The 13522-nt window shown below is 36.7% G+C and overlaps 1 protein-coding gene across 1 annotated transcript in view; it reads right to left on the reverse strand.

The window, feature by feature from the left end:
- The window catches only part of WDR27 (WD repeat domain 27), a 142190-nt gene that overhangs the window by 58355 nt on the left and 70313 nt on the right, over window positions 1–13522 (reverse strand). The window contains exon 23 of the mRNA XM_067294573.1: window positions 1855–1953. Coding sequence (XP_067150674.1) covers window positions 1855–1953 — 99 coding nt within the window. The remainder of the gene's footprint in view (window positions 1–1854; window positions 1954–13522) is intronic.

Below are 13522 nucleotides of genomic sequence, written 5' to 3' on the forward strand. Positions count from 1 at the left end.
TTCAAAGTTTAAGACCTGTAAGACACAAAAGGAAGAGGTAAAATGCTTAAAATTCCCCAGGAAGTCTGCATGGATCTAGGAACAGAAAGAAGCAGGACTCCTGAGTTCCAGTACAAAAGCTGTGAAAAAAGTATACTTGATCCTTGATGCCAAGGGAACACAGGCTATGTGAGTATAAATATAACTGTGTAGTGGTCATATTTGATTTACGAGAGTCCAAATGACATGTATAAAACATTGTAAAAAAAAATCTTTTGATGAATCTAAAAAAAAATAATAATTTCTGAACAATCTTTAAGGGTCAGACCATCAAGAAAGAGACTGACCATAAACTAGTTATTTTTATGATCGGTTAACTCCTAAAGGAGTAACTTAAAAACATTATTGAGCGAGCACTGCAAAGTCTTCTCAAAAGTGCAGTTCTAGCCACAAAATGCTTCTTTAAAATATGTCTGTTTCTTTTGACACAGTAATTTAAGTGTTACTATATATAAAAACTGGAAATAACACACGACATCAGTTTTATTAACATTTAGTACAACTGAATCAATAATACCTCAACACCCTGTGTAGTCTAGAGTTGCTGTATCACTTGTTCATATTTGAGATGATTACAAATAATGAAGAATGAGCTTCTGTATTCTTTTGTTGCACAAAGTGTATAAACTGTTGCAAGTGAGTGTTTTTAACTGACTTAAAGTTGGGTGAAGAACAACAGTATGTGGAAAAAGATATTTTTATGCAGAGCACTGAGATGTTAGATTGGTTAAAAGCTATCTTAATGGTATCTGCGACAGAAATCTCATTGGTAAGCAAGACTCTAATGCCCTGTTATCACAGCAGTTCCACAATGGAAGTTATATTTGTCTAGAACTCCTAAACTGCTTTCACCTTTTTTTCATAGAGTCATCTTCAACACATTTTTATATAATTTAATAGAAAACAAAATTTTAAGTAGTATTTCTTTTCACATTAGAAGCATTGAGGAGAAAAATGTAAACTTGGAGAGGAATTGTTTTAAAAAGACAATGACAACTGCATCGGTAGGCAACTTGGCAGATACTCTTAGATGACTAAAGAAGGGATGGAGTATATTTCTCAGGTAAAAATAAAAGGAAATACTACAGTTATAGAGGAGAGAGAATCTGTTCAAAATGGCATATATTTTAGAGTGGATTCCTACTGAAATAAGGCAAATGAAATTATGCAGCCTGTCTGTCAATCCCACTTCCAAACAACTCAAAGTTACCTTGCAAGGAGGATAAATTTCAACCTGAAATTATTAAACTCCTAGATAGCTCCTGTTGAGTTCTGAAAACCTGGCAGTTTTTCACTTCTATTTTTCCCTCACAGAAGGGAAATATCCAAATTGGTACCCACAGTAAAGGAAGAGCAGATACATATCAGAGATTATCATTTCTGTTTGCCCCTACCTGCGTGGCCAGTAAACACATGGTCTGGATGAATAATGTGCTGTCTCTTGCCTAAACAGACTCATACAAGCTGGGGAAGATACTGAGGAGTGATGAAAAGTGCTGTGGACTGGAACCAGAACAGATGATACAAAAGAGAGAGGCATGTGATGACAAGCTGATACTCAAAGTGTCATACTGAAAGAGGGTGGATAGGATCGCGTGGGGCATATCATACAGCAGCTTTGCTAGGTCCAGGGATATCAAGAGGAAGATGACTTGGGACAAAAAACTCAGAAAAAGATACATTTCTTTATTTCTACTGATCACAGAAAATTGTTACTATCTCAAATTATCTTTAGACAAATCTGAAGCATGCAACAAGCTTACAGTGAAGAACCTACATATTTTAATTATGAAGGAAGAAAAGGCAAAGGATTACCTGGGGAGATGAGGGACTAAAAGTCACGTTGATGACAGATTCTGTGTGCCCTCCCAATTTATGTGAAAAGGTGCTTGAACGCATCTCATATATGTAAGCCTGAAGAACAACAAGAGATAACATTTTCACTTTAAAGAAATATATAATAGTCTAGGAGCACTAAGTTATAGTATAGGAGGACTAAAGATTCAGTCCACAGAGACTTTATAAATGTTTCGTAACTGCTAAGCAGATATAGATGTCATCGACATCTTAGTAGAGTTTTATACAATTCAGGAAAATTTAGCAAATACAAATAAGACAAATGAAAATATGATTTAGAAAGAGCAATGCAAACTTTTCTCCTTAAATAAATAAATAAACATTAAGTATATTTGAAATAGACACTCAGGTTAAAAATGACTTTTTAAAATGAATTTTAAGGATGTTCTTCAGAATTTAATCCTTTTACTTTATTTTTAGTAGAAATATGTAGAAATCCGTTGCTGTGATGTCTAAATTTGAAAACTGTTATGTTCATCACTACATTATATAAACTTCTTCAGTTTCTACATAGGTCTTTGCAGCTTTTAATTGAACCATATGGAATTCAATAACAAATCAATAAATATTAAGAGTGACACAATAAGAAAAAGCATACTTCATGTCTTTGCTTCTTAAAGAAAAAGGAAAGCCACAAAGGAAAAAGTGCTTTCCGAGGAGCAAATTAAATTCAATAGAAAAATAATTATATTCTTTTTGGTACAGTCTCAAATAATGGAATAGTACCAATACAGAAACATATTAAGAAAACAATCCAAAATTCAGTGAAACCCATAGATATACTGATACTATGAAAAAACTGGGTTGTGTTACTAAACTAGCATTATCTCATGTAAACAAAATAGAAAAACACATTTTTTAAAAATAAATCCTGTAGTATAGGTCCTCCACATATAAAACAATTTTAAGAGTCAAGTGCTGGTACACAGAATTCTTTTAGACTATGCCTTATCTAGTGAGAATTATTTTCAGTCAGACAGTATGTATATACAAGGCATATCAAAAAGATATATAAAATACATAGAAAACATGCAAATTTATTGGTACTTTATAGATAAAATGTGTATCTCAAAAGAAAGAATAAGTTGTAAACCATGCAAAAAAAAATAGCCAAAGATAATAACCTGAACTCTACAGTTGCAATAAAAATTGAAATGTTCCATTTTCCTTATTAAATCTCTACAGTTATGACTATGAACATGGAATTCAAAGTATTTCAGAGCACAGCCTAACATACAGTAAATCAAACTGTGCCTAGACAGTATTACAACAATATATTATATTACCCTGTGACTTGTTCTAAATAGCTTTTGTTGATAGTATCCCAAGATGAGTTTAATTGTTCAGACCCAGGGCAATTCAGTTTACCCTAACAGACAGCAAACTACTACAAGATATTTGTGATAAAAACTTGTGGATTCAAATGACAGTCTTCTGGATTAATGAAAAGATTCAGGGACCAATGCAGCTCCTGAAAAACACTCAATGGCTCACTCAGAAAACAAATCTTATCAATCAGCCTCCTCCAAGGATTCTCTAATCCAAACCAGCACTGAAGAAACACTGGATAGTCTTAACTCCATGTCAAATCTTCCATTCATGACTATATCCACAGAGAAGCAAACCAAAAGGCCAACTATAAATCTACTTAATTGCATTCAGTATTATATAGTTTGCATATTCTGGATTCAGTTCAGGATATGGAATTAAAACCATCTACTGGCATCAATGAAGTACCTAAAAATGGACAGAGAAGAAGTTATCCATTTTTAACCTCTGGATCTTTTGCAGCATTCCACGCAGTTGTTGCCATATTAACTGGTGAAAGTAGCAGAGTCCAGAGTGTCAAAATCATTGTGTCCTTCCTAAAAGGATACAGAAAATGCTTGTTAATGGGAAACTCTGCCTCAAACTGTAAGACCTCTTCCCTACTTTTTTAATATTTCAGGGAACTGGTCAGAATAAGTATATGATTGCTAGTATATACAAGCTGCAATTTTGTGTATTAAAACCTGATCATACCACAGCTACTACAACTAACACCTCTTGAGAGATGATCAGTTCCCATGGGAACAGACAGATAAGGGTAACAAGATAATAGTGATACAATAACACAGAAAAAAGCATTCTGAAGCATTTGTAGACATGAAGTTGTTTTCTCTCATGGTAAGTACAAGGCCATATATTAGTAAATTCATTCTGTACATGGCAGTACTCAAGTTCTTGCTGTCGTGAAGTTTTCTATTCAGAAACACCATAATTAATGTTTGTAATTATCTTCAGTTAGCCCTAAGATTCTGCTTCATTGACATAAAAAAATTAAGAGATAGGGTTGGTTATTTACTTCACATCCCAAATAGATTATAATAATGCAGTGTAATAAAGCTTAAATAGAGATGGTTTTAGAAAACTTCTACTATAATAGTACCCTCCAAAAATTCCCTTATATTATAGGCTGTAAGACCACATCCATCTGCTCTCCTCCTTTCACATTGGCTCTCCACTCTTCACTCTGGTGATACTATATCATGACTCAACTGATACCAAAATTATTATATGCTGACACCTGTGTGGTATTTCAGTACCTACAATATCAGCTTTGTGCTCTTGTCATCACAGCTGAGCTTGGTCACACTGTATACCACTTGGCCCTACTGCCCAGACTTCCCACAGACCTTTCTTCCAAGAACAGGGGTAGTTCTAGCAACAGCCTTTCTACTCCAACAAAGATGAGGTGCAGAGATGTAGGCAGGTTGCACTTCACCACCACCACAGTGCAGAGCAGAGCTCAGTGCACATGCACGCACTATTAGTGGAAATCCAAAAGTCTCAAGTCAATGGATGAGAGAGGAGATGCTGCTGCAGTTAGGAGTCCATATTCCATGGAGGTTCCAGGAAAGAAAGGAGTACATTGAGGGTGAGGAGAGCAAGAGGCGTTACAAGCTGTCTGCAGAACAGGATGTTCCTCCATGTCTATTGACTGAAGAGATTCATGAGAACATAGGGAGACCATCCCTGCCAAATGCCCTCCAAAATCCTGTTGGACCTCTTGTCAGAACAGTTTAATACTATCACAATACTCAGTAATGCCACGACAGTTTTTAGGTGTTTGCAACATGAAAAATTCAAAATCTATCCCTCATCACTATTGTACACATGTCCCTGCCCTTTGGAATTGCAGGAGTGACAAAACAGGACAAATATGTCATGGCATGTTGCTTAACACACTGGAGAGAATAAAATCATCCCTAAATTCAGGTATTTGTTATGAAGCGTAAGTCCTCTGGACTCTGCACACCTGACACATGAGGAGCTAGTGAAACGTACATGAAATTTTAAAGCTCCTATTGCAAGTGAATACCTTCCTTCACAAGCTAGGGATAATTACTCTGCAATTCCAAGTTGTTACTACAGAAGTTATCATTCAGACATGATGAAGTTACCCCATTTCTCCAGTATCAGCACCAACGTATTAGATGTGTCATTTCCATTTCAAATGTCATCTCTGCTTGCAAGTTTTGATTATATATCACTGTTTTCAAGCAAATACCTGTGAATCAGCAAACTGCCATCAATAAATTAGTGACAGGGAAGGGCTGTAGCAACTGAAGACACTGACACGATGAAAATAATCCTGCTGGTATTAACTGATGGTGTGTCACTAGTCCCTAACCGGGAAGGCACTCCCACATTAAAGGGAAGTTATGGCACCTCTGGCGGAGCCCAAGCTAGTAAAATTTTGCCAGGCTTAATCAAACTTGAAATCAACACACATACTGCCAAAACCAGGGAAGAATAATCAACTTTTCTTGGTGTGATGAGGTACTGCAGCAATTCTGGCATGCACACATTATCACCCATCTATCACAGCTACTGTTGCTCAGCAAAACAAGGAACCATGAGCAATGCCTGCATCAGTTCTTCAGCTTATACTAAGACCAGTCTTAAGCAGAGAGGTGGAGGCAGGAGACAGGACTATGCTATCATTCACTATCACCTTTGTTCCTTCCAACCCCAAATTTCTAAATTTTTTTTCCTTTTTTTTTCTTTTCCTCTTCAAGGCTGTAGTGATCCTAACCGGAAGACTATAGTACATCGAGGAGTTAGTGATCCACATAATAGTTAACCTGAGTAGGCGCTGGCCTGTGCTCTGCTACGCTGTGCAATGCAGCACATATCTGCTGTGCTGTCTGCTGTGCTGTGCTGCACATATCCCTTGGTTGGAGGATAAACTCAGCCAGTTAGCTGTAACAGAGGAGCCTGTAGGTAGCTCCCACTTGGTATCAGTGATTACACCACCTGCATGTCCTTGTCTTTATCTTAAAGTGAAGCATCAAGCTGTGATGTGAACTTCCTTTTGTTTGACAGTAGAAATGATGAATAAAATTGTTTTCTTCTAAAAAAAATCCTATAAGAGCTCTAAGGACCAAAACGCTGGTGATCCTCTCCACGGATGGGATCTGCACTGAGTGCCAGGCTGTGCCCTGACTGAAGGTCCACCCGATGCTGCACAGCTTGGGGTTTCCAGCATTTGAAGGGACATAAGATTACCTATTCTCTTTTTCCCTCTTGTGTTAGCTCCAATAAATGGTATTTTAAGCAATATCTTACATAGTCTGAGCACCTTTCTTACCAGGTTCTTAATGAACACTAGCACCAGCACTTTGCACCAGTGCACAGCAAAGCCTACTCTCCTCCTTGCCTCGTAGGCAAAAACAACAGGAGAAGTCAAGGAGTCAAGAACACAAAACACTGTGAATCATAGATCTACAGTGTCTTTCAACAGGTTCTGAGCCAAGAAGAAATATGGTTCCATGTTTTAACTATGAGAACATATCACAGACAGAGAGGTTAGTGAAACTGAACATTTTCCACCATAATTCAGTGGCTTATAAAACTTTGCCAAATTTATCCATTAAAAATTAATTTTCCATTCTAGACTCTCAGTTTTATTTTAATTTGGGGAGGAGCACATTCATTTTTGACTTAATGTCAAGGTCCCAATTTCTCTCTGCAAAGTAGATTTGATAATATTTCACTTTTTTTGAAGATAATCCCATGTTTGTGAAACACAGGTATTCTAGTAATTTATGCTCTTCCACACAGTTCCTAAATCAACCCTTTGGCTCACACTTTTCTTTTAAAAAATACTACGAAGCAGTTGGGTAGCTTCACTAGTATCTAACAAGCAGGTATTCAAACAGTTGTCTGAAAAAGAGATGTTAAATAAAGACACTTCTTAACCTGAAAAGAATTCAAATGCTTACCTTCCACCTTTCAAGAAATGATTCTAACTGTTGAACTGGGTTAGGCTGTGCAGCACTCCTCTGAATCAGTAACATTGTGTGACAAGATTCACTGGGGCCAAGAAAAGGAAAGACAGACAAGTACACATGGAAACCAAGGTGTAGCTAAGCACTGAGGAATCTGGGATGGGAAGACCATGATTCTGATCTATACTACAGATACTTCTTTATTATTGAAGGGTTGCTACACAAAACACACAAAACAGGGCTGGGAACAAAATTTTCCCACTGTACCTCGTTCCTCAGGAGAATTCTCTCACAACAGAATTACTGTTAAACTTCTTTCTGATACTCTGTTTCTAGCCCTATAAATCTTGACTTTCTAGATGTGATGGTTCAGCTTCAACAGAAAAAGGGGCAAAGTCCCTGTCTACATCCCAGCATAGTTTATTACCTTGTGGTAGCTATCATTGTCTCTTCGCACAACTGTGCTTTTAAGGAAAGTAACAGTAAACATTTTAAATCAAAGTAATTTTGACATGTGTATCACAATAGTATGCCATTAAAATAAAAATAACACCATAAAACACAGTGTATAAAAAAAGCTTCTGTTTAATAAACTCTAGTCACAGATATTTAAGTCAGTCAGTAATAGTCTAAATTCTGCAAATCAAAGTCAACTTGGTGGAAGATTGAAAATGAACTTTTCAGTAAATTTATTTTTAACTTCAATAGTAAAAAAAAAAAAGAAATAGTATTTTAACAGAAATGACGTTCAGGCATGCACAAGAAGTGGAATAACTCCAATATAAATACTCTCCTACAATAGTCTGCCATCATTCTAGTTTTACTACATTTTTGATGTTATTCAAATTGTTTTACTATTCTGTACTTAATAGGTGATTTTAGCATATTCTTCTTTAAAGAAAAAACAGTAAGTGAATTATAAATGATACCATAACACTAGTGACAGAAAAAAAGTTGAAAATATGAGTTCAATGATAGAGGAAGAACAGATTTTCTGCAAACCAAATGTAATAAAAAAGAAAGCAGAGCAGTCTAGGAAGTACTCAGCAATACCCCAAATGCATATGTGCATATAATCTGCTACAAACTTTAGCCAAAGTCAATCTCTTTTTTTTATATTAAGACCAATTTCTAGTAATAAAAGTACTGATTCAGGGGATATTGATATTTCCTTTCCATTTCTGTCCAAGGTCAGCCAAAAGTAAAAATCATTTACCTGTACCATTAACTTCCAAACAAGTTTCCTGCACCCATAACCACATACTTACTTGTGTTTCCTTTCACTTGAAGTTTGGAGAACATTTGGAGTAGTCAGTTTTCATTAACCTACAGTATGAAAGTGTATTTAGCACTGTATACGTATATACAAGCTTCTGCTTTCTTCTCTAAATTGTAGCAAGAGACAGGGAAGAAGGGTGAAGGTCCCTCCTTGAGGAGAAGAAGAATGTATATCCGAATGGAAAACTACTTAATTCTACTGCACTGGTAGGGAAGGTGTGCTAAATAAATTGACTCTGTATCTGCAGAGTTTCACTATAAATTCTTTCCCATGTTTTCTTATACTCTGCTTTCAATACAACCTTGTCCCCATCTGTTCCCTTTGCCCCCTAGTCCAATCCAGGGCCATCTCCATTTGAGTCAGACTTACACTTACACTCCTACTCCCTGCTGGGAAGGTGAGGAGAGGGAAGCATATCAGCAAGAGAAACACTGAAAGCACACCAGAAATTTTCTCCTTGTTATCAGTTTTTGTGCAGGGACTATAAAAGCAGCAGCAGATTCAAGAAAAATCCTTTGTAGCCGCTGCAGCTTTAAACCAGATCATGTTCTTAACAAACAGACTGTGAAAAAAATTGCCCACATCTAGCATATCTAATTTGACCTTACGCGAAAAGAGATTTTTTTCAGAAGTTTTGCATGGAATGGCCAAAATCATCCCTTTCCTGGGATGATTTCTAACATTTCAAATGAGCTCAAGAGGATGCAAGCTTCCATTAGTGCCACCAAACCTGGTACACACATCCATCCTACATGATATAATTGTTTAGCTTGCACTCCACCCACCATCCCTCATTTACATTGGGGCTGCATGTCCCACTGAACCATGTATTCTTCCTTAATCTCAAGCTTAAAAAGCATCTGAGTTACTTATATTAAAATTTAAAATAACAATCAGCTTGAAGTAGACACTCAGCATGGAAAGTTTCAGCCCAAAATGTTCTCGTTTGACAGTTACAAGCAACTGAAAACAGAATTATAGTGGAAAGTGTTAGACTACCTTAACTACAGGCCCCAGTGCCAACTCCACACATAATAAAACAGAGTTCAGAAATATCCTAAGTACTGATTCACATTCTTCAGTCCCAGGATATCTTATATACTCCCCACATGGCAGCATGGAAAGTAAAGTCTGTTCAAGCCTGCCACCAAAACGCTGAGTACAATAAACCCCTCTGAGAGTTCCTTCCCCTTCCAGTGCCATTTGCTGGGGAGACTGTCTTTGTGGTATTCACAGGAAATTGCCCACTATAGTGGGATTCCAGTTTCCACCTGAATTCTTTCCATATAACCACAAAAGGAGTAACGGTGAAAATTAATAATGCTCTTTATTATTAAAACAGTGAATATTACCAAGTTCAGTCACTTTTCAAGATGCAAGGGATACTTTTTAAATATATCAGTACTCTAACAGTTATAGCTAACATACTTCGAATTTTCCTTACTTAAAAAAAAGGTCATATAAACAGATCTAAACCATAGCTCAGTTTTGCTTCTGTAAGCCTCCCTTCTTAGACGCTTCCGATTTACATTTTTCCTGAATTTAGTTTCTACTTAATTAGCCAATTTCAAAGCCTCATTTATATGTTAGGTTTTATTTGTCTGCCTGTGGTATTTATGCAGCATCAAACTCTACTGCATCTAGGTTGTTTCATTTTTACTTTTACAACATAGGTGGGTTTGGCAAAGTGCAGAATTATTACTTGAAGATTTTCTTCTAGTAAAACTTACCTCACCTCTGGTTACAGTCTCTTATGAAGCAGCATGGTTGGACCATAGCCATTCTGCAAATGGTTCTTTTCTGACTGCCGCTGAGACTCTCTTCTGTATCAACTGTACCAATAATTACATTCCCTGCTTGTGCACTGCTGTTGACTGTTTGACAGAAATACTACAAAATTAAACAAGATGCAGAGGATCCTCGTTCCATTTTAAGCATAACAGAATTTCTTTAACTTAACAAAGGATTTCCCCATCTTAGAAAATCCGCGAACACAATGCAGTCAACTAATAGGACTTTGGGAGATATGTACCAACAGAGCAGAATAAAATCATTCAACTGCTGTCAGAGCTACATGATAAAAAGTATACATTTTTAAAACACAAGCACTATGGGTATAAATCTATACACATCTCACTGCTGTTTTTATATGTAAATGCATGTATACTGAAATGAAAAGTGGGTATTCATATCTCCTCTGACTTCCTGTTTTGCCTACATTTGAATATGGGGCTTTTTCTTTATAATAAATTTTCCTTAGCAAAAAGGCCAATTTCATAAACTTCCACTCAGCTCTCAGATGTATTACCAAGCTTAAAACTTAGCACAGTAACACAGTGTAGCCTGATAAAGTTCAGTTCTGACAGGCCACTAGAAAAGAGAAGTTCTGTAGCAGTTAAGCACACTTCTATACAGGCAGCAGAAAATCCTTCACTGCTCTCAGCTGCTAGTCTGGTAAAGTTTTATGATGGCCCAGTCTGAAGTATAGAGGCACCACAGACAAAGCGATAACCTGAAGAGTCCAAGAAGCAAGCAAGAGCAGCTAGAACTGTGTTCATGCTCACATAATTCCACAGTTCATAAAATAATCTACCAAGGTTACAGTTTTCAATAATCTTCAAAGATATACCCAGAGAGACAGCACAGTAACAGCACACTATAGAGGCATGCCTGTATTAATAAGAAAGCAGTATCTGTGTCTTCCCTCCTAGGATAACAGTCATAAAAGCCATTCACACTACCAACAAATCCAAGAAACTGAGGCACAAAAATAATCCAAAATTGTGTTCTTCTTTGGAAAGGGCAGAGAGGCAGAGAGTTGGCAGAGAGGAAGTCACAGACCCTGTCATTCATTCTCTGCCATGGATTTCCTTCTGCCAAGCAATGTCAGTCCTCTTTTTTCCACAGTAATCATTACTAGTGATACTTTCTCCAGATGTTTTATTTTAAAGCCTGAGTTAAAAAATATGGACTTATAAAATATAACTTCAGCAAAATATAATTGGGATACCAATGACACTGAAACTCAAAATACCTCAGACAGCCCCTACCACTGCTCCATATAATTCTGTTACATTCTGTAATGTAATACATTCTGTACTGTAACCCGCCTAGTACAAAGTGTAGACCAAGACAATAAATACTAGACAGCACCACTGTCAAACTTTTCTACAAGTAATTTTGCCACTCCACTAAAGAAAATCTCCTACTTTCTTTTCTAAACCCAGTATTAAAGTCAATAGTACAGCATACTCTACTGTATCAAAGGTACTTAATTTAATCTTTACTGGTACCTTATCCCCAAGAGATAATTAACTAAAAGTACGAATGCAATTCCTGAGCTATTAGCATGTCCTATTTCCTCTGTATACACCTACACCAGAAAATCTGTCTCAGACCCCTGCCTCTTTGCTCAGCTCTATCCTTTAATTTTCCATTCATTAGTACCTAAAGGTTCCAGTGAACTTATGGTCTCAAAGGGAGAGCAGACAGTCACATAATTTTATCATCCACATTTTGGGAGTTCTTGAGGGTGCTTCCCTCTTTGATATCTAAATCATTTTGTGCAATTTGGAACCTAATCAGATGCAGTTTTTAAGCTTATCACACCACAGACAGACAAGAATTAACAAGTTCAGCATTCAACCTCATGTCTTTTAGCCACACTTCATTAATCTGCATTATGGAAGTATTTCATAGGCCCATATAAGAGTAACTGACTGCAGTGGTAACAGATTAAGAGCTAGGCTTTCTCTTAACTTTTCTTTTTAAAAAGAAAGGGCAAAAGAAAAAGACCATTGCTAATCTCAGGTTTATAGATCAGAAACGAGCCACAGAAAGACTAATACGACTAACAAGATATTTATAGCAATCAAGAAATAGGTCATAAACTCCTATGGCCACGTTTACATTAGGAAATAGTGCAGCACAAGAGGAGCAAATCGACAGAATGAAACAGTGCTGGCAACCCAACTTCCAGATGTGTTTTGGGGCTCTGCTTCGGGCTATCTCTAGTCTGGTTCTGTGAACTGAACGCCAATAGCACACAGAGTGCAAGCAGTTTGCTCAAAGACTTTAGGGTTGCTCTTCCAGTTCAGATTCAGGAATCAATCTGCATGATCCAAAATCATTGTGTGATACAAACCAAAGCACAGAAAACAGTGAGAACTGGGACATGTGCTTCAAAAGCATACTCCTCATCCAAACTAAAAAGCAGATGCTATGTCTCAGCACATTGCCCCAACCATGAGATTGTCCCTTCTCTGATTAATTTGCTAGTGATGGAATGCCATTTATCAATAATGAACTGAAGCCTAAGCAGAGGGTTCAAAACAAGTTAATAGCAAGTATCCAATCTGGAGTCTGATATTTGCATTTATGACATGCAGTACCTTTGCACCCTGCCGTCACAAAACAGCTGAGGTAGTGATCAAACCGGTTTACCTCATCCATCAAAATTCCAAATTACTGAAAGAGGCTTTTCAAGTCATCAAAGAAAGAACTATTAAAAACAGTTGCTTGTCATCTGAAGTGCCACTTAAACAAGAATAACAACTTAATTATGAAAGCCAAAACACTTAAGAATTTAAAAAGATTAAAGGAGTAAATTTTCCTGAAATTGTAGCCATTTCATTATCAAAAGACATTTTGGGAACTATTTCCTTTCTTCCCAATGCCATGCCTTCTTCTGAACCTACCCCTCAAAAATTTACTTCAAAGATAATAACCCATCTGTAAAAAAAATTCAGGACTTATAAGAATTTGAAAGGGGTACTTTAGGGAGTTGAATGGCTTGGAAACACTGGATGAACTTCAGTCAACTGAGCTTCAAAGAGTGGAGGATAATATTTTTTTAGTTGGACAGTAGAGTTACACAGAATGACTGGCACATACTTCTCATCTTACTACAATAGTGTCTGATGGTCCATCAGGAGTGGGATTTGTTACTCTAAGCATCATATAGACAGGACATAGAAATAGTAGTGAAAAAAACTGAAATACTTTAAATATAGGATTGTTATTTAAATATTTTAATTTAAAATAGTAAGATAATCTCTCATAAATTTAACTTTCA

Source organism: Apteryx mantelli, chromosome 3 (assembly GCF_036417845.1).
Source record: "Apteryx mantelli isolate bAptMan1 chromosome 3, bAptMan1.hap1, whole genome shotgun sequence".
Classification (NCBI taxonomy): Eukaryota; Metazoa; Chordata; class Aves; order Apterygiformes; family Apterygidae; genus Apteryx; species Apteryx mantelli.